This window comes from Sapajus apella, unplaced genomic scaffold (genome assembly GCF_009761245.1).
Source record: "Sapajus apella isolate SASKATOON/1434 unplaced genomic scaffold, GSC_monkey_1.0 scaffold16, whole genome shotgun sequence".
Taxonomy (NCBI): Eukaryota; Metazoa; Chordata; class Mammalia; order Primates; family Cebidae; genus Sapajus; species Sapajus apella.
In genome coordinates this window covers 30,754,815-30,776,737 of record NW_022436956.1, presented here as the reverse complement: position 1 = coordinate 30,776,737, position 21,923 = coordinate 30,754,815, and the positions used below count along the sequence as shown (strand labels likewise).

General features: G+C 37.1%; 2 protein-coding genes across 3 annotated transcripts in view; one reads left to right on the top strand and one right to left on the bottom strand.

The window, feature by feature from the left end:
• Positions 1-21,923, bottom strand: part of PDGFD (platelet derived growth factor D) — a 243,543-nt gene that overhangs the window by 116,961 nt on the left and 104,659 nt on the right. The window lies entirely within an intron of this gene.
• Positions 7,732-9,884, top strand: DDI1 (DNA damage inducible 1 homolog 1). Its single transcript, XM_032285736.1, has one exon. It carries the CDS (start codon positions 7,901-7,903, stop codon positions 9,137-9,139), a length of 1,239 nt encoding a protein of 412 aa, XP_032141627.1. The 5' UTR covers positions 7,732-7,900; the 3' UTR covers positions 9,140-9,884.

The window sequence follows — 21,923 nt, the reverse complement described above, 5'->3', positions numbered from 1 at the left end:
TTTCAGTTCCATTTCATTTAAGGTTTATAAAAGAAAAAAAGTCAATGATACTATCTTCTCTCTCTTCAGCCTCATAAATTGGTTCCCTGATTTTGAAAGCTAGAGTACGTGGTTGCTCTGATTAGTTCCTGTCCTCTGGAGGCCTCCAATGACTTCTGTGAATAAGCAGCACTAAAATATTTTACCAATACATCAGTAAACAAGAGCATATCAGCAGTTAAGCACATTTCAAAAGCTGAGTGAAATAGAATATTCATAAGTGGAATGGAACAGAGGATGGGCACGGGAGTGCCATATCTTTCAAAATAGAGAGACTACCTGCAGAGACATTAATGTTCCCAAGCCATTTAAAAAAATAAAAAAGAAAATGCTATGGACTAGGTACCATTGGGATGATCTAAGAAGAAATTCTCCTTCTATACAGGCTGCTAAATTTAATTTTTCTGAGGAAAAATACGTGAGTTGATTTATCTTTTATTTGTTATTTCAAAAAGTGAAGCTTTTGTTGATCAGGCTTTGTTTTTCATTTTCATGGTTGGAATACACTTAAATTCTATAGACAGATGGGCTTTAAGCCATGCTAATTACTATGATAATCAATTAACTCTGCTGCTGTTGAGAATAGAGAAAGCTACATAAAAAAATCTTAAATTTTGTTTTTTATAAGACAGTTGTAGAAACATTACCTATCATGTATGTAATTCATAAAATATCCAAAGACCATGTTATGGTACAATTTAAAAAAAAAATTCTTTGGAATCTTTCAATACACCCTGTCCTATTTGGAAGCTAACAAATTTCATTCTACAAAGACTGACCCAAAATGTCACCATAAAAAAAGTGATGTGACATAAAACTCCCTTTAGAGGTGTCTTGGCCAGTGGCTAAATCTTTTCTGCTTGGGTGGACTGCATGCTATTACTCTGTACTGTAAGGTTGAGTCTCATGTCACAGGAGTGAGTGTATGTGAATAACATAAAAAGTGCTTATTTTGAAAGTTTTATTTATTTATTCATTTTATTATTATTTTTTGAGACGGAGTCTCGCACTGTCACCCAGGCAGTAGTGCAGTGGCATGATCTCGGCTCACTGCAATCTCTGTCTCCTGGGTTCAAGCACTTCTCTTGCCTCAGCCTCCTGAGCAGCTGGTATTACAGGTGTGCGCCACCACACCCAGCTAATTTTTTTGCATTTTTAGTAGAGATGAGCATTCACCACATTGGCCAGGATGGTCTCAATTTTCTGACCTCGTGATCCGTGTGCCTCAGCCTCCCAAGGTTTTGGAATTACAGATGTTAGCCACCATGCCTGGCGAGAGTTTTATTGTATGATAGATAAGTGTGTGGTAGTATCAAGAATTTCATAAACTATGATATCTCCTAATTATAGGCTGGACATCCCTAAACCATAAAACTGACATCCAAAAAGCTCAAAAATCCAAACTATTTTGAGCACCAACATGATGACACAAGTGGAAAATTGCACACCTAACCTCATGAGAGGGGTCTTAGTAAAAATGTAAGTTAAAACTGCATTTCATGCATAAAATTATTGTATAAAATTACTTTTACGCTTTGTGAATAAGGTGCACATGTAACATACATACATTTCGTGTTAGTCTTAGGTCCCATTTTAAAGATATCTCATTATGTATAAGGAAATATTCCAAAACTTCAAAAAAACTCTGAAATTTCAAACATTTCTGGTCTCAAGCATTTCAGATAAGAGAAATTCAACCTCTATATACATTCACATTAAAACCACCCATAAATAATTTTGGAGATCCCCGATGCAAACAACATCCACCTAGTTTCAAATAAAATATCTCCATAGGCTGGAGAATAATAAAGGCAAGGTTGAAGGGCAATGAAATGTCAAAGTCTTGAAGAAATTTTCACTAACTCTGAAGTAGATGAAGGTGAATTGAAAAGAATACCATTCAGATTTCAATTCAGGGCACCGCTCACGCTTGTCATCATGAAATAAAGACTATCTCTTCACTAACGGAAAGAAATACGGCATTCATTATTTTTTGTCATCAATGTGAGGAAATCTTAGGATGGGACAGCCACTTTTTGAGAAGGCCAGGCTACTCTTCTTTCCCTACACCAGTCCTATCATCTTAATGCATCCATTTGGTTATACATCTACCAGGAAAAAACATGAAGAGAAAAGTGTACATTCATGCAAAGAGAAAGAGATCAAGGAAAGGATTGCTCCTTGGAACCCAGACAAGTATACTATAACCATGGGTAAATTGACCAAATCATTCTTCCAGGCCCACTTCAGTGGTACTTCCTCCAGTGAGCATTCTAGATAATTTCATTCACTCCCTGAACCCCACCTTATCCCAAACAAATAACCTCTACCTTCTCCTCTAAGCAACCACAGCTTTTAATTTACACATGTCTCATAACCCATTAATTTCTATTACACCTTATATTAACTCAAGATGAAATAAAGCCTTAACTGTAAACCCCAAAATGATAAAAACCCTGGAAGAAAATCTAGGCAATACTATTCAGGACATAGGCATGGACAAAGATTTTATGATGAAATCTCCAAAAGCAATTGCAACAAAAGCAAACTTTGGCAAACGGGATCTAATTAAGCTAAAGAGCTTGTGCACAGCAAAAGAAACTATCAACAGAGTGCACAGACAACCTACAGAATGGGAGAAAAATTTTGCAGTCTAAACATCTGACAAAGGTCTAACATCCAGGATCTACAAGGGAAAAAAAACAACCCCATCAAAAATTGGGCAAAGGACATGAACACACACTTCTCAAAAGAAGACATACATGTGACTAACAAACATGAAAAAGGCTCAATCATCACTGATAATTAAAAAAATGCAACACAAAACCACAATAAGATGCCATCTAATATCAGTCAGAATGGCAATTATTTAAAAGTCAAGGAAACAACAGCTACTGGCAAGGTTGCTGAGAAATAGGAATGCTTTTACACTGTTGGTGGGAATTTAAATTAGTTCAACCATTGTGGAATACAGTGTGGTGATCCCTCAAAGATTTATAACCAGTAATACCATTTGACCCACAATCTCATTACTGCGTATATACCCAAAGGAATATAAATCATTCTATTATAAAGACATATGAACACATATGTTCATTGCAGCACTATTCGAAATAGCAAAGACATGGAATCAACCCTAATGCCTAACAAAGATAGACTGTATAAAGAAAATGTACATATACATATATACATATACACCATGAAATACTATGTAGCCATAAAAAGGAATGAGATCATATACTTTGCAGGGACATGGATAAAGCTGGAAGCCATTATCCTCAGCAAACTCACATAGGAACAGAAAACCAAACAACTCATATTCTCACTTATAAGTGAGAACTGAACAATGAGAGCACATGAACACAGGGAGAGGAAAGACACTCATTGGGGTATGTTAGGGAAGAGCATGGGCGGGGGAGAGCATGAGGAAATTTAGTTAATGCACACTGGGCTTCATACCTAGGTGACTGTTTACCTATGTAACAAATCTGTATATCCTGCACATGTACCCTGAAACTTAAAATAAAATAAAAATAAATAAACACAGATCTATACAACAACAAAAATAATAGATAAATACCTGAAGAAATATATGTTATTCATTCATGACTGTTCTGGCACAATTTATTGTACTACTGTAAAGCAAATGAAAGAATAGTGAAAACAATGGTTATTTAACCTAAAGGTACAGCTTTTAAAATTCTTCATCTTTTCTAAATTGCACTGGAAATCTCAAGTGATGATTTAATTATCTTAATAAGTCTTGATTACATGCTAAAGGTAATACCAGGCACATACTTAAAAAAAATCCCAATGTAGCAAGCGGATGTATTCATTTAGCATGGTTTAATTATTGCATATGTTATTAATGACATTTAGGTAGATATTCTATATTTTTCACTAAAAAGGCTATTATTTTGCTTAGTAAAGCAAGAGATAGTACTTTAAATATCAACTAGCAGTTGAAACCATCAGTTATATGGATTTTTTTTGTCACATTAAGTTTTTAGAAAGAGGCAAATTATAAAAGGTATTGAGGGTTTATTCGAAAAAATAACTTTGGGGTTATTTACTTGGCTAGGATAAAATCAGTACCATCTCTTCTATTTTCTGGGCATTTAGGCCATACAATTAGAATCGATTTCTGAGTGATAGCCTGGAGACTCTGCAGGAATCTCACTTATCAAAAAAGATTTAATTATGTTCTTATATTGTACTCACTAAGGGAGAAAAGTAAGGGAATATACTTCACAAAGAATTCCTCAAGAAAAGTTTTGGGAACCTCAGTTATTTAGATTTACACATCTCAATATTTCAGATCATCAGTTTCTTAACAGACTATATGATAGGGAATTACGGTATAACAACAGTTTATGTTTAGGAATATATATATATATATATATTTATATTTATATATATTTATATTCCTATATATATATATTTATATTTCTCTATATATGTATATTCCTTAACATAAACTGTTGAAGTTTATCTATCTATCTATCTATCTATCTGTCTATATATCTCCAGTGATCTCCAAGTTTATTATACAATCAGAAGAGGTTTTCATTTAAAATTTGAGTTGGTAGAATTATACATCTGGTATTCGATTCACAAACCATCAATCATGCTGAGTAAAATGAAAGAATCAAATAATGTATACACAGAAGTACTAAACACAGGAGACTATGTTTTTTCCAGGCTCTTTTGCAACAGAGATTTAAGACCTGGATGGATGCTGGACTATGGAATCCAAAGGATCTCTGCCAACCCTGACAACCTGTGACCTATGGAATGATGACAGCTCATTGGCCAGACCTTGAGGCTTTTTGCTTTCCAGTGTCTGTTCTCAGTAAAAGGTAAAATGCTGAAAACCACACAAACGTAAAATGATACCCAAAATAAAGAATTACAGGGAAATAATAAAACATATCACATAGAATTTAAATATGTTCAGTATCAAGGCAATGGTATAGAAAAAAGATGTTAGTTTCTTTTCATGTGAACTCACAATTTTTGTTTTATAAAAAACAAAAGGAAGCTTATTCTACAAAAATAATTTCATTTGCTATTAAAAAATAAACAAAAGCCTCAGTATAATCCCCCTCACTTATGGTTTTAAGAACAAATTGTACAAAGCTATTTGGGGGAAAACAGATAAAGGAACACTGAATTAAAGTCTCACTCGTTTCTCAATCTGTTCTTTAGCAGAGTAGTTTGCATGTGACATCTCACATGATAATTGTTTCCAAACTCAGGAGAAACCACAAGTAATCTCTGATAAACTTGTCAGTGTGCAAAGAACCATAACATCATATTATTGAGTCAAAGGGCCATTCATCTGTATAAATGGTAAAAATTACAATGCTAGATTTTTTTTTCTTAAAATTAAAAAAAATCTTTGTATCATGAAACACTGTCTTTCCAGTTAAATCTCTAAGTCAGGTCATCTTCCTTCTCAGCTTTTGTTTCTCCACTCTGGCCCACCCTGCATAGCTGACTCCTTGTCATCTTTCTAAACCCAGTTCTTTCAGGAAATCTTCTCTGCCCAAAAACCCTCACCTTCTTCTTCGTCTTCTCTCCAGATATTATTCATTTCTCCTAAGCTATCACGGCTCTACTGTGATACTATTTTACCCTTCAGTTTGTATGTGTGCATATGTTCTAATTTAGACTGTGGGCTCCTTTAAGAACACAGCCTATATTTAACATTATTCATGTTTGTTCCTTGAGAACTTAGCACATGCTTCACATACACTGGGCATGCAGTCAACATTTCTAATATAAGCAAATATTAGTATGGAAATATAATAATTAGAGCAATGAGAGACATAGTCTTCCATCTGAGACAAACACATGAGAAACAGGAGCCAAAAAAACATGTTTTAGGCTGATGTGACATCCTTCTCTCCATAATGGTATAATGGTGTAATGATGCAGGCTTTCTAACAACACTGTAAAGAAGGAGGGGAAACTAGGCAGAGGATAGCAACTATCTTGGCTCATAAGTAGGTATACCTGGGAGGACAAAGCCAGGTAAACATGAGCTCTTTACAGTGCAAAACACTTTTATTAAACATTAAACATGGAGAAAAATAACTAGCATGCAAGGATTTCTACCCTATCATCATTTGCCTTGAAAGACTTTTCTCCCTTACCATGACAGCCTCCACTGTGAGTGTGTGCAGGGGTGTGTGTGTGTGTGTGTGTGTGTGTGTGGAAGGTGGCTGTGCCCAAGTGTCAGAGGCAAATTGGCCTCTGGGGTGGCATCCTTAATCCATTTTCCTACAGAACTGATGTCAAATGGGTCACCTCAAAGATTCATCTCAATCATTCATTTATTCCCTTCAAGACAATGGCCTGTCTACCCAGTCTCCCATTTTAGAGACCCTCTGTGTTATCTACACACTCCACTTCTTTTACACGCCTCACTTCCAAGTGTTATGCACATTCTATTAGTTTTACTCAAGAAACATGTTTCTTCCCTATTGCTTTGGCTTTGGTTCTCCTGAAGTTTCTTTACTCTAGTAACAGCTCCCTCTTTGAACCACCAGAAAAGCCTCCTAACTGGCCCTTCTGCCACATTTTGTCCTCTATGTGTTGCAAGAAGCCTCTTCCCTAAGTCAATTAAAAAAAAAATCACAAACATCTGCTTCAAATCTTTCCCTTTCCTTTCCTTCCTTCTTTTTCTTTTTTTATTTTTTTGGAGGGGGAATTCTTGCTACTTGATAATATTTAATATTTAAACTCCTTGAATTCACATATGACTTCATAAATTGGCTCCAACTATTTTTTTCCAGCTTCATATCCTGCAACTCAAAGTTATGTACAATTTTTTATTGCATAAAATGTCTCATCTTTCTCTAGAAATAGCAGGCCTTGCCATAAATTCCTGCTTTTGTAACGTGAATTGCTTTCCTCTGGAAAGAGACCACTTTTCACCTGGAAGATACTCATCCTTCAACATCCAGCTTGTCTCCTCCTTAGGAAACATTCTGTGATACTAAAGGCAGCACCCTGAACATATCTTTGTAAAAGGATTTGCCTTAGTATTGTGATTACCCATTTACCCGTCTACCCCTTTTCAGAATGCGATCTCCTCAAGTGCAGACTTCAAGTCTGACTTTCGTATTACAGACATAGAATGAAACTTGCCATGTAGGAAACAAACACTATTTGGAGTGGTGGTGGGGGGGAAACACAAGTACAAAGAATATAACTCTAAAGCAAAACAAGTTATAATATGCTGTTTAGAAAGTGTTGAAAACCAGGCACGGTGGCTCACACCTGTAATCCCGGCACTTTGGGAGGCCGAAGTGTGGTGGATGGCTTGAGCCCAGGAGTTGTAGGCCAGCCTGCGCAACAGTGAGATCCCATCTCTATAAAAGAAATATAAAAAATAGCTAGGCATGGTAGATTGTGGCTGTAGTTTCAGGTTTTCAGGAGGCTGAGAGAGGGGGAGTGCTTGAGCCCATGAGGTAGAGGCTGCAGTGAGCTGTGACCATGCCACTGCACTCCAGCCTGGGTGACAGAATGAGATCCTGTCTCAAAAAAAAAAGTGTTGAAATAATTTCTTTCCTATCATGTGTTAAATAGGCTTTAAAGGGCTGCCCTTGAAACCTGACAGCTTTGAGTCATTGTGTTTCCATGGGAATAGGCATTCCAGGCTCCAAACAGAGCACTTACAAATGGACTTTGGAACACAACATGCTACCTCAAGGCTCCACTGGCCCACACAGCTGGCACTGAGGCTGGGAGGCAGCCACAGACAGATGAGCGTCCATGCCTCTCTGAGAGGGGAATGACCTACTGAGTCGTGAGGAGCAGCAGGTCAACAACGCAGGCCTGCCCCAGCCCGCCGATGAGCGGCCCATGCCCTCTGCCCACCCGGCCTGCCCAGGTCCCCGCCATGCTTATCACCGTGTATTGCGTGCGGAGGGACCTCTCAGAAGTCACCTTCTCCCTCCAGGTCAGCCCTGACTTTGAGCTCCAAAACTTCAAGGTCCTCTGCGAGGTGGAGTCCAGAGTCCCCGCCGAAGAGATCCAGATCATCCACATGGAGCGACTCCTCATCGACGACCACTGTTCCCTGGGCTCCTACGGACTCAAAGACGGCGATGTGGTGGTTTTACTACAGAGGGACAATGCGGGACCCCGGGCTCCAGGGCGCGCCCCGAACCAGCCTCGTGTAGACTTCAGCTGCATTGCAGTACCCGGGACGTCCAGCTCCCGGCCGCAGCACCCGGGACAGCAGCAGCAGCGCGCACCCTCTGCCCAGCGGACGCACGGGCTGGCCTCGGGAGAGAAGGTGGCCGGCCTGCAAGGCCTGGGCAGCCCCGCCCTGATCCGCAGCATGCTGCTCTCCAACCCGCATGATCTGTCCCTGCTCAAGGAACGCAATCCCAGCCTGGCAGAAGCCCTGCTCAGCGGAAGCCTTGAGACCTTTTCTCAGGTGCTGACGGAGCAGCAAAGAGAAATGGCCTTGAGAGAGCGAGAGAGGCTTCGTCTCTACATGGCCGACCCACTGGATCGGGAAGCTCAGGCCAAAATAGAAGAGGAAATCCGGCAGCAGAACATTGAAGAAAACATGAATATAGCGATGGAAGAGGCCCCCGAGAGTTTCGGACAAGTGACGATGCTCTACATTAACTGCAAAGTGAATGGGCATCCTTTGAAGGCATTTGTTGACTCGGGTGCCCAAATGACCATTATGAGCCAGGCTTGTGCCGAGCGCTGTAACATCATGAGGCTGGTGGACCGACGGTGGGCTGGGGTTGCTAAAGGAGTGGGCACACAGATAATTATTGGCCGTGTTCATCTAGCTCAGATTCAAATTGAAGGTGATTTCTTACAGTGCTCTTTCTCCATACTTGAGGATCAACCCATGGATATACTTCTAGGCCTAGATATGCTCCGCAGACATCAATGTTCTATCGATTTGAAGAAAAATGTGCTGGTCATCGGCACCACTGGCACGCAGACCTACTTTCTTCCTGAGGGAGAGTTGCCCTTATTCACTAGGATGGTAAATGAGCAAGATGAGTCCTCAGACAAGGAAATTACAGACTCGGTCAAGGATTCAGGACACAAAGAGCATTAAAGCACGTTATAAATATGTCACCACCTTAAGGAAGTTTCAAGTCCCTGGAAATTATACGATGGGAGCTCACTAGCAATGTAATCATTAAAAAAAAAAAAATCAGTAACAACTAAATCTGGCCTTGGGACTACATTCTCAGATAGGTAACTCCGTCAATCCTGATTCCTTGGTATTGGTCCCTCTTCCATTTCCCTTGTCCAGAGATCACTGAAAGGCATCCTGGGAAGGCTGTGGAGGCTCCAGCGGCTTTCCAGATAATCCATGAAAAAGAAAATCAGCTTCTTCTTTTGGAGACATTATTCTATCAGATTACAGGTGGCTTATCCAAACCAGTTGCTATTTTGCAGAATTCCCTGGAAAAATGCCATGGCTACAGACCTTACAAGGCATCCACATAAAACTATGTCACATCAGCACTAACAATTCTTTATATGCAGAGAAATATGCCTATTTTCATAGGTTTTGTTTTCTTTGGGAAAGGCACTAGAATTAGTGGGTCAATTACATTCTCATGTTAACTAATACTTATAAATGTCTGTTTGGGGCAGCATAAAGGCCCATTTCCTCATATTTACAGCTTCCCTTCCCCTGGATCTCCTGCAGTCACACTGCAGTCCACAGCTAAAGGCTATTTTTGCCATATTTGAGAAAGTGGATTTTTCTCCAAGGATGTTACATTAATTTTCTATTTCCCCTGCATTCAAAGAAACTCTGGCTATAAAATAAAGGCAATAAATTAGATTTTCTTTTAAAGAAATTATGGTACTCTCTTGGGAGTCAAGTTGTACAGTGGTGGGAGTGAGAGGTGGGGACAGGCAGTGATCCAGGTTCCCTAATATGTGTTGCAATTAGATCATCTCTCTCTGTCTCTCCTTTTTAAAGTAAAAGTCTGCTTTAGATATTAAGCTGCTACATCAATATTGTTTGAACAAAGGGCTTCACTGTTAAAATAACATTTGAAAACTTCTGAATGAGAAGATCTCTATGGCCTCATTCAGAATTATTCATGTGACAAAGCCACTCTTTATTACGACTGACACTGGGAAATGGAATATCCTAGACTTAATTACAATCCATGGCTAAAACACTTGAGAGAATAGTTTCAGCTTCCTGAGGCCATCAGATGGAGGTGAAATGTTTCAGGGCAATAATTCATCAAGACTGGTATTACAACAGTGGATTCAAAGTCAAGAAGACTATGCTTTGATTACACTTAATTACTTAGACAAATTAGTTCACCTACTTTACAACTCAGATTCCTCATCTATGAATTTGTCCCCCCGGGAAGGTGTCACTTTTCAAGTACTAAAACCTCATTATGATCTACGATATCCTTTGAATTATTCTATTTTCCTGACAAGATATAAAGCCACACAAAGCATTCCCAAAGGATACAGAAATACATAATCCTCCCTTATGATCCCCATATACTTTTGTTTTGCTTCTTGGTCATACTAACCACACTCTTTCTAAAGAAAGTCACCTTTCCTCTTCTAGCCACCATCAGTTCACCTCCCATTTTTCTTCTCTATAAATATTCCCATGCTCACATTTCCCAATCTTGTCTATATTCGCACAAAGTTTTACACCCAGTAGAACTGCTAAAAATGATCAAATGGACAGATTTCCTTCCTACTTTTGTTTCTAATTAAGCACTCAAGACAAATGCAATTAACAAAAAAGACATTCAAAGTCAGGGATAAGCAAAATGCTTATGAATAAATGTAAATTGACCTGATAAATTCATGAATTCTCTCAAAGACAAAACTATGCAAAATCCTCAGCATCTTCTGGACTCAATTTTAAGGTTTATTTATACAAAAATAAAATCTTATTTGCATATATCACATGGGACTCCTCAGGGTAGCTGACCCATAAAAGTCAGCCACAGAATCTTTAAGGTAAAAGACAGTTTACATGATATCAAATCTGACCATACCCACCCTACCTTCTCAGAGGAACACCTCTTCTGAGGTAGTTATGTGGTTTTGAGACAAATCTCAGGTAAAATTATTTGTTTCTTATTTTGAACTGAAATCTATTGTCCCATAACTTCCAATAAGCTGGTCTTCATTCTTCTTTCTCCCAAGACCACATTTAATCTTTCTGGCATGAGACCAACTTTTTAATACATGAAATCAGTATCAGCCCACATATCCATTTTTAGGCTTTAGTAGGTTTTCAACAGATTTTTAACTATTCCTCATAGGACAAATTTGTATTCTCTTAAAAATATCATGTTTATTTGGTCATATTCCAAATCCTAAAAATATTATTTGAGTTAATGAATGAATAAATTTAAAACGTTTATACTGAATTGGAAAGCAATGACCTCAAAGAAAAATCATTAAATAAAATGAATTAATTAAGCAATGCCCTTATTGATTAACTTTTAAAAATCATTGACTTTCAAATTGAAAAGTGTTTTAAAAATTAATTTAATTAGTTTAAAGTCTGAATATAATCCTGTGTATACATAAAAGGGTCATGATCAATTAAATTTTAAATGGATTAGTTTTGGTAAAGGCTACATCTTTTGCTTGTCTTCTACAGAAATCAGACACCGTGCAAGGTACTTTGCATATTGTTCCCCTTAATCCTCAGGATAAACCTTAAAAATAATCATTTTTAAGCCCATTTTGTGGATGGGGAATTTGAGGCTCAGAATTATTAGAAACATTCAAATATTCAAAGCTCAGTGATTTAAAATTTTTTTTGACAACCTACATTTTACATTGTAACTCAGTTTTACACACTACACACCCAAACACACATAAGTATTTCTATCTCTACATATATCTCTATATAACAAACAAAAAGGATTCTTGAAATGAATGATATGTTTTATCATTTCCTAGTCTTATTTCTTTTTAAAATTATATTTTATGTATCCAATTTACAAAACATTGACTGACTTACCAAATTGCCTTATTCAAAGCTTTTTGACTTCAAATGTCAAGCTCCTTTGTAACTTCCTTATCTGAATCCTAGGTCAAAAGCTGCAAAATTCTTAAAAAATTTCATTTTATGGAAACTACCAAAATAATGCCAGTATAAATGACAACAAGAAGGCGGGACTCAGAATACACACAATAATTATTTATTGAATACACATAAAATAGGTTCACAGACAGATTTTTATACATTTAGAAATGAGTGGGTTACAGTTTCAGACCTCGAGGTGATTATTACCTTGCAGCGGTAGAAGAAAGACTTGTAACCAACTAAGAACAAAAAGAATGGACATGAAATTAATAGCATGTTGGTATGAAAGAATAAATTTTGTAATAGGGGTTATTTTTAAAATAAGAAGCAAGCCAGGAAATGCACTTTCAATGAGTCTAAAATGTTCATCACTGAAGCTGTAACAAAAATCTTCCTCCTAAATTTCAGGTTACTAATACACAATGTATAATTATCTATTTTTTTGGAAATATACTACCTGGAAATGGATAAACAAATCTTCATTTTTTGTTTTTGTTTTCCTATTAAAAATGAGGATAAAGTAGACCACATGATGAAATAGACATTTCCTGTCTCAAGCCATTTAAAAAATCCTTGGCTACACTTAATGCTCACTTAAATAACCATCTTACCTAAAAGAAAATCACTAGTGTGATAACCATGTATTTCAAGACTACCAACAACTGATTCTGCTGCAGTTAAACCAGAAGATGGATGTTGTTTGAGATAAGCTGAATACATCATCTTAACCTCTTTCTTAAAATATTGGGTCATAAAGATTTTCTTGTTTCTAGGGGGAAATCTATTCTGCAAAAAGAAAAAGATAAATGGATGTTTGCATGTATAAATTCATCTTCACTGCAGGTATTAATTGTTGTCATTTTAGTTAAGAGAACATTGTGCTTCTTTCAGAATGCCAATTAGAAAAGGGCCATTTTCTAACATCCAACATTCCATAAATAAACACTTAAGTGATGAGAGTGATCTGGGATTCTCACTAGGAAATTGTATGCAATGATATTAATCAGTGCCAACATTTCTAGTTACTCTTTGGGTTTGCAAGAGTCTGGAAAACAAAGAAGAGGAGCAAATGTAAAGATGGGTAGAGGAAGAAGGAAACAAACAAAACAAAACAAAACAAGGTAAGTGTGGGTTGACTGTAACTGATTCTGTCTTAGCCTAAGTACTGATTTATGTGGTAGGAACTGGGCTATGATTATAGCGTAGCTACCATTCCACAATACTTTTTTTAATTATTGGCAAGTTATGTAAAAATGAAAATATTTTCACGGCAAAGCCATAGTCAAACTTGCTTGTGACCCCCAGCTTCTTTCCACACCTTGGCTCCATCTGTTAGAATCCCTGAATTTCTAAGGGTCTGTTACCAGAAAAAAAAATGGAGCTTGCAATCTTGCTGTGCCTTCCGTGTCTTCCTCAGAGGGTCCATTTAACAGGCTGTTGATATGGGTATATCTTTGGCGGCTTTGTCTCTTATTACAGCAACGAATGTTTTCTGATTGCTTTTTCTTATTGAGAACAACTTTTATGAATCCAGTTTTTCCATATTTCTAATCAGTAAGGCTCGTTTTTAGAGCATCACTATACAAATTACCAGATAATTTCCTCTTATGTTACAGTCCCTAGGAGGCAATGTGGGCTATGCTTCAGGTAGGGGTATTTTTTATGGGTATATTTTTGGACCGTTAATTGATATATTGATGCCTTGTCCAAATAAAGCAGACAATTACCAAATAAGCATGCTCCAGGTAAATAACTACTTAAATCCATTATATTCTTACCCTATACCATCAATCACCATTCTGAAACCTTACTTTATCAGGGCTTTACTATATGGATCCCTTAAGATCCAGAGGAAAATTAATTTAATATTACCTTAATTCACATATTCTTCCTCTCAAACTCCTGTCATGTCTAAGGATTCAATTACTCTATCAGTCAAAAAGTATCAGTGTTTTGTATTCATACATGTCACTAAAATTTTAATGTATTTAATAAAATAATCCTATATTTTTTTTCAAGAAGATCCATACTACAGCTGAAATTGATCAAACTGCTTTAATTTTTAAGTCTCCTTAGAAATGGTACATGTTTATACAACAACAACAACAAAAAAGGGTAGAAACTGACATCAGAAAATGTGGGAATGGGATACTCACAATAAATATTTAAGTTATCTATGAACTTGGGTTATCCTGGAAGAGCATAGATAAAACAAAATTTTATCATTTTTTGTACTAACAGATAAGGATAGTGATAGAGTAAGTCTGAAAGTAAATCCTAGGTTTTGAGTTTTTTAAGAGAATATTTGAACAAAGGAACAGAAACTTCAGAAGAAGCACAAATAAATAATGATGTTACGGTCACATTTATTTCAAGTTTTCGTGGAGCTATTGAAGGTCAAGATGCAATGAACAAATGTAAGTTGGGACTGCACAAAGGGGTAAGGTAAAAGATGAGCAGATAAAGAAATGTGCTTATGAACAGAAGAGGATGCCTAGAAAAAGCTTTGCTGAGTGTCTGGTTGAGGAGGGGAAGAAACATGGAAAGTTCATGATTTTACGGTAGAAGATGTAAGGAGTCCAGACACTGGGGGTCAAGGAGAGGACGATATGGTCAGATTGTTACATTGCCATGGAAGCAGAAGTCTGAGAAGGTACTAAAGCAAAACAGACTAGCCATTAACCCCCAGTGTGCTAAATAATGTGAAGAAAAGTAAAATGGCAAAGTGAGACCTTTACCATTGCCTCTTGAAAGTAAGTAAAACAAAGGGATCTCTGACAGAATTGAGGGAGAGGAGCACAAAGAAACTGATGACATCAGTTGGACATCAGAAGCAGATACAAGGCATCTTTTGTTACCTGTTGAACCAGTTCTTCAATTCACTCTTTAATAACTTTACTTCTAGTGTATCTCATCAAGAGTTCAGAATTAAATTATATTAGGAAAAATTGTATATATAAAAGCCAGTGCCACAGGCCTCATTCTATCAGAAATGACTGCATAAAGTTACAGCAACAGATGAGTAGTTAGAATAAAACAGAAACAATGATATTCTCTGTTCACACATTGCCAGCTGCCACCAGTTGGACTCCAAAACAATAATTGATAGAAAACAATTTCATTGATATTCCATATCTAGAGGAGTTTATGTCCCCATATGGCAAGGCCTCCACTGTCAAAGCCTCACTACATAATGACTTTGAAGTGTCTGGTTTGAAAATGTCTTCATTAATACAGGAAACAGTGCTTGCTCTTTTTCAGCAAGCATTCAACAGCAAATCTGTTTAGGTTGTATAAAAAATACAAAAATCTTCCCATACTATCTATCAACTCTCAGTAATTCAGGTTAAATTATCTTTTAAAAAATCAAGGAAAAACTCCAAAGTAACACTACTGAGAATATACTTTTAAATTCTTCCTACTTTTGAAAACATTCTAAACATATTTCAGGTTGTGGCAAATGTCCAAGTTTCAAATTTCCACTGAACTATAACTTTCCGCGGTTTTATGAAGGTCTAAAATACTTGGCAGCCAATGATATGGATGTGCTAACATCTTACAGCAAGTTCTGAGAATAAGTTCATGATTCATCATCCTTCCATTGAGACACCATGGAGAATGGGGGAAGGTGACTGGACATATTAAATGAATTGCATTCATTCATAGTTGGCCAAGAGATTATAGTACATAGCTAAGGCAAATCTGCTATATCTTTGATAGTGATTTAAAAGCTACTGGCTTATTTCAATCTCCCAAAATACAATAATCTAGTACACACTTTCGAGAGAACTATTGAGATTCCTGGATGGCATATTTAACATCTCATTAATGACAACCTTTATTTCTCCCACAGAAGCATTTTTCTATATTACATTTGACTGCATTTTATTAATTTTTCTTATTCTCTAAAAAGCACAGGCATTCAAAAACTCTTGACTAGGAGACCATGGTCTTCATCTTGAAAGTGACATACTAATCCAGACAAATCCAGCCAGCTATGTAGAAATGAAAATTTCATTCCAAATAGAACATATTGAAACAGAATTTTTGCAACAATACTTAAGTGATTATAGAAGCAACTAGATAGACGGAAACATTCAAGCCCCAGTTCTAATTCTGCCATTCATATTTTTCCACTCTCTTCTTTCTTGAATGAACAAAGCTACTCATTTTAACTTATTACCTTGTTACTGTTCTGTCTCCTGGTTCACCTAAAACATTCTATATCTTCTTATTCTCTCCATATGAATGAAAATGCCTTAACAGAAACCAACCTAATTGAAAGATTACCAAAACCCTACAGAGAGCTAGAGCAGATGGGGATGTTTTCTTTAACAAAATTCAAAGTCCCCTCTTGTTCCTGACAGACTAACCTTTGCTACTGATACAGGCCGTTCCCAAAGCTATCTTGTTTCTAGGTCACAAGTACAAATTAAGAGTATACTGAGACATAAGTCCAATTAGTGGTATGTCATTCATTTGCTCATTCAAAAAATAGACAGAGATTTATACAGTGCACCAGGCACTGCTTCCGGAGTTAGAAAAATAGTGTTCATTGCAGCACTGTTTACAATAGCAAAGACCTGGAAACAACCCAAATGCCCATCGACGATAGACTGGATAGGGAAAATGTGGCACATATACACCATGGAATATTATGCAGCCATCAAAAACGATGAGTTTGGGTCCTTTGTAGGGACATGGATGAACCTGGAAACCATCATTCTCAGCAAACTGACAGAAGAGCAGAAGATCAAACACTGCATGTTCTCACTCATAGGCGGGTGTTGAACAATGAGAACACATGGACACAGGGAGGGGAGCACTACACACTGGGGTCAGTTGGGGGGAAATAGGGGAGGGACGGTGGGGGGTGGGAAGCTGGGGAGAGATAGCAAGGGGAGAGATGCCAGATGTAGGTGATGGGGAGGAAGGCAGCAAATCACACTGCCACGTGTGTTCCTATGCAACAATTTTGCATGTTCTTCACATGTACCCCAAAACCTAAAATGCAATAAAATAAATGGGGAAAAAAATAAAAAATAAATAAATAAAAAATATTATATTTTCAAAAAAAAAAGAAAAATAGTGGTGCACAAGAAGGACACACTAGTCATCTTCTTGAAGCTTATTTTCTGATGAAAGTTTCAATCAACATTTAACATAATACCCATAATTTACATAGCATTTACCAAGTGAGTCATTTATTCCAAGTATTTTATATATTTTAATTCACTTTACAACAAACAGCCTGTAAGAATTAAGCAATATCTCCACTATAAAGACTTGGACACTGAGAAACACCGAGGTTAAGTGTCTTGTCAAGATCACAGAGCTAGTCAGTGGCTACAACCAGGACTCACAGAATGAGAATCTATGTGCTAAATCACTCTATCATATTACCTCTTATTAACAGCAAATATATGATTTCAGGGAGAGATGTCTTCTATGAATAAGGAAAAGCACTGTAAGGGAACACAGAGCAATGGAAGGGGGAGATAGTAGTTTAGACAACAGGGTCAGGGAAGTTTTCTGTGAGAAAGAGATATTTGAGGAGGAATCTGGATGATGAGAAAGGAGAACTTTTGAGAAAATTTGGGTAAAGCACATTTCAGGAAGAGCAAAGACCCTAAAGCAGGAAGAAATGAAGAGTGTTCAAGGAAGAACAACAAAGAATGGTTGGGGTGGATAAAAGAGTAATCTAGAAGGGCTAGATGATGTAAGACTTTGTAGTTCTAAATAAAGGGTTTGAATTTCATTCTAAGTTTATGGTGTTTAGGGGTTTTTAAGCAAAGGAAAGATATCTGATTTTTTTAAAGCTTTTTTTTTTTCCTGGTTGCATTGTTAAAAATAGAGGGGCTAAGAACTAGGCTCCTGAGAAGTTCAATATCTTAGGCTCAGCAGAGGAGGAGGACCCTATGAAGAAGCCTAAGAAAGATAACTGAATGAGGTGAGAGAGAAATAAAGAAAATCATGCCTAGAAGGCCAAATTAATAAAATGTTTCATGAAGAACAGGGGAGTCACCCTGTCAAATCTGGCTAGGAGTTTAGGATAAGGGCTGAGAGTTGATGGGTTTGACAAGAAGGAGGTTGTTGGTAATTTCAACAAGAGTGACTCTGTGAGGATGGTGAAGAAAGAAAACCTGGTTAGAAGGGGTTGAGGAGCCAATCTGATTGGAGGAGGTGGGAGAGCAAGTACTAATAATTCTCTTGGGAGAGAATTCTTTCAGGGAAGCATAGAAACTCATAATAGTAGAGGCAGGAGCCATGAAAGAATGCCTTTTACTATGAAGGCAGTTCAGTAGGGTTACATGTTAATGGGACATATATGGGTACTTCAGTATTGGTTATATGTTATATGTCCAGTGGGAGGGAGAGTTTGAAAAAGCAAGAGAGAACAAGGGGTAATTCATGCAGCATAGTCCTTGTCTGTGAGGGAGGAACTGGGCTCTCTGCAGGAGCAGGAAGAGTTCATTATTTATAACAGGAAGGAAGACAGCACACGTGGTGTAAATGCAGGTAGACTGCAGGATTGATGGTGTGAAGACCAGACTGCTCTGCTCTGTCTTCTATTTTCTCAGTTAAATAGGAAAAAAGGAAAGATGGGAAGTAAAGAGTGATGGAGGATTGAGAAGTAAGGAATAAGGAGAAGGTATGAAACGGAACAGTAAATTGAGTAGGAAAAGGTAGCTGAATTTCAGACCAGTCCGGAGGGCCCACTTGAGATTCTACTCGAAAATATTTAAATGAAAAAACTTTGCTGATAGAAGCAGCTTTGGACTAGATAAGCAAGTATTTCGGTTCTGACACCAATTTTGCCACTTCCTGGATGGACAAGGCACCAAACCTTTCCAGGACTCAGTTCGCTCATGAAGTAAAGTGATAATGTTGTAGATCTGCCCCACTTGGAAGCACCCAGAAATCTGTGGGTCACTTTGGGAAGTCCAGGCAATTATCAGCCTTTAGTACTCCAGGTCCAGGGGTACTCAATATTCTTTAGTATATGGAAGGGTCTTGCAAGACAAATAACTGTTCCTCCCCCATCTCCAGTAGCGGATCACTGTTGAGAAACACAGGGGCAGAGGATCACTCCAAGAGTCCTCCCAACTCAAAGACTGATTGCAATCTTAATTGTCCGTGTCAGGGAAGCTAGCTCTTATACTGATGGATAAACCACACATCCATTTAACTCAACACTATCAATCCTCACTCTTGCCTCCTAGACTGATAACAGGCCGCTAGCCAGGCAAAATGAGCAGAAGTTGAGTTCTCCCTTGTTATTTCCTCAGGCCTTAGAGGTACTAATGAGCAGTGAAACAGTCTACAGATTATAGCCAAGAAAAGAAACAGGCAGCACAAGGTGATATAGGAAAAAAAAAAATGCCCTCCATTATGATGAAAACTATTGTCATTAACTATCATAGTAATTAAACAGAAATGCTGTCAGTAATAACACTCAATAATAGCAAGGAAAGTTTGGTACCTAGGTTTCACCAGCAAGGAATTAGGTAACATTTCACTACCATAAAACAGGAAAAATTAATTTTAATGGTATTGAGCATAAGGTCCCCAACATGAACTGAAACTTAGCTGACAAGGACAGGGCAGTTATTAAAGGCAATATATCCAATTCCACTCAGATGATTAGTGGGGTGCTGTAGGCATTGCTGCTAGTGACCTTTCTAGTTGACACCTTCATTAATGATGTGTAAGATGAAGACAAGCATGTAAACAGATTTTCCAAAATGATTCCACTATGGGAGTCATATAAAGTGTAAGCTTCCAATATCTCAGGAATTACTTAAATATAAATGAATACAGAAGTCTCTGGGAAGATTTAAAATTCAAGTTAGGCAATTCTATAGTGAGATATTTCAGAGAAATGGGTAAAATTCTAGGTGAAAATCTCTGAGTAACATGGTAATTCCTGAAAGAAAAAAAATCAGTGATTACACAGATCTCAAAAAGCTTTTTCATTGACATTTATTGAATAAAATGCTGGTCAGATATTATAAACACCACTGTTTCATTTATAAAATTAAACAAATACAAAAAACATATACAAATAACCAACATGCTTTAACATTGTGGTACAATTTTTTAAATTGATATTAAATTTATATAACATAAAATTAACTGTTTAAAAGTGAACAATTCAGTGGGAGTTAACACATTCACAATGCTTTGCAACCACTACTTCCATCTAGTTCCAAAACATTTTCATCACTCCAAAGGGAAATTCTATATACTTTACGCATTCCCCATTCTTTCTTGTCCCTGGCAACCATCAATCTGTGTTTTGTCTCTGTGGATTTAGGTACTCAGGGTATTTTATTTAAGTAGAGCCTACAACACGTGACTTTTTGTGTTTGGCTTCTTTCAATTAATATAATGTTTTCAAGACTTATCCATATTGTAGCATGTAGCAGTTGTTTATTCCTTTTGATGGCTGAAGCCAGCATGCTTTTGAACTGCAATATTAACTTTAAAGCATGACATGGACAGTCCTGCCAGTTCTGAAAACAGTAAGTAAAACCCAGTAGAAATCCAGCAAAATCTCAACTATCCTGAGTAATACAACTCTTTAAAAAAGAAGAGCAGAAAAGAGCTTTTTATTAATTTTACTATGGGAAGGCTTTATGATATGAAATATGTTGCTGTTAGAAAGCCTTTACTTTTAAGTGACATTTACATATTTACAAACGAGCTATAGTAAATATTTATTAATTATTGATGAGCTGGAAGGTGTGGGGTTCCCTGGCATGCTAGCTACCAGGGAAGGTGCTCGGTAAGTGTTCAATGAATTTCAGTAAGAATAAAGAAAACTGTAGGGGTATTTTTTGGCATGTGTTTGCTTCTGTCCAACTGGGGGTAATGCTGTATGGTTGACATGAGCAGAGGTAGTGGTTTCTGCTTCTAGTATTAATTTCACTGATTCTCAGAGTTATCACCAATCTGTGTCTAAACGGATACCCTCATTCACCCTAGGGCTTGCGGACCTGGTTGCTTTTGCATAAAATGTCCTGAGTAGGCTGTAGAAAATGTCAGAGATTTCTCTTCTTCCTTTTAAAGTTTATATCTCCAGTGTAACTTCATTCCCTCTCTGATGGCTCAACATCAGAAAGACTCCATAGGATTTTTATTCTAACTCTGTCTAGCACAGAATTTCTACATTTTTATTCACTGTCAGAGACAGTAGTTTTTGAAGTAGAGTACTGGTGGTAACAGTGACTTTTCATCCTATAATTTTAAGCCAGTTTTCCAATTATTCAGTTTATATGCCCATGATTTAATTGAACAAATACTTTCTTATTATGAAACCTGGAAAGGTGAACTCCTCTGAAGAACCTCAGTCTATTGAACTGAAGTGGGTTAGTGATATAACTTGATTTCTTAATGACACCATTCAGGTGGGGAAGGCCCTTTTTATATTGCAATCGTTTTCAGAAAGAATACTAAGAAGCTGAGAGTCCTTTTACAGTGTATAAATTTTCCTCCAAGGAGATATTATTTTTTTCTTTCTTGTATTGTAGATATTTGGGCAAAGGCACTATACAAAATAACTGAAATTTAACCCTTTGGATGTGTGCATCTTTTCAGAAATGTGTATTTTTAAAACTGCAATCATATTACTTACTCAATTCAAGTGAAATGGCAATTAATTCCTGCAGAAATTAAGTTTCACAAAGAGCTTCTAGAATATATTTAGCTTCTTACTAAAATACTTCGGATTGGGTTGCTGTTTCTATGAAAATGTGTTAATTAGCTGTAACAACTATAAATTACACATAAACTATTT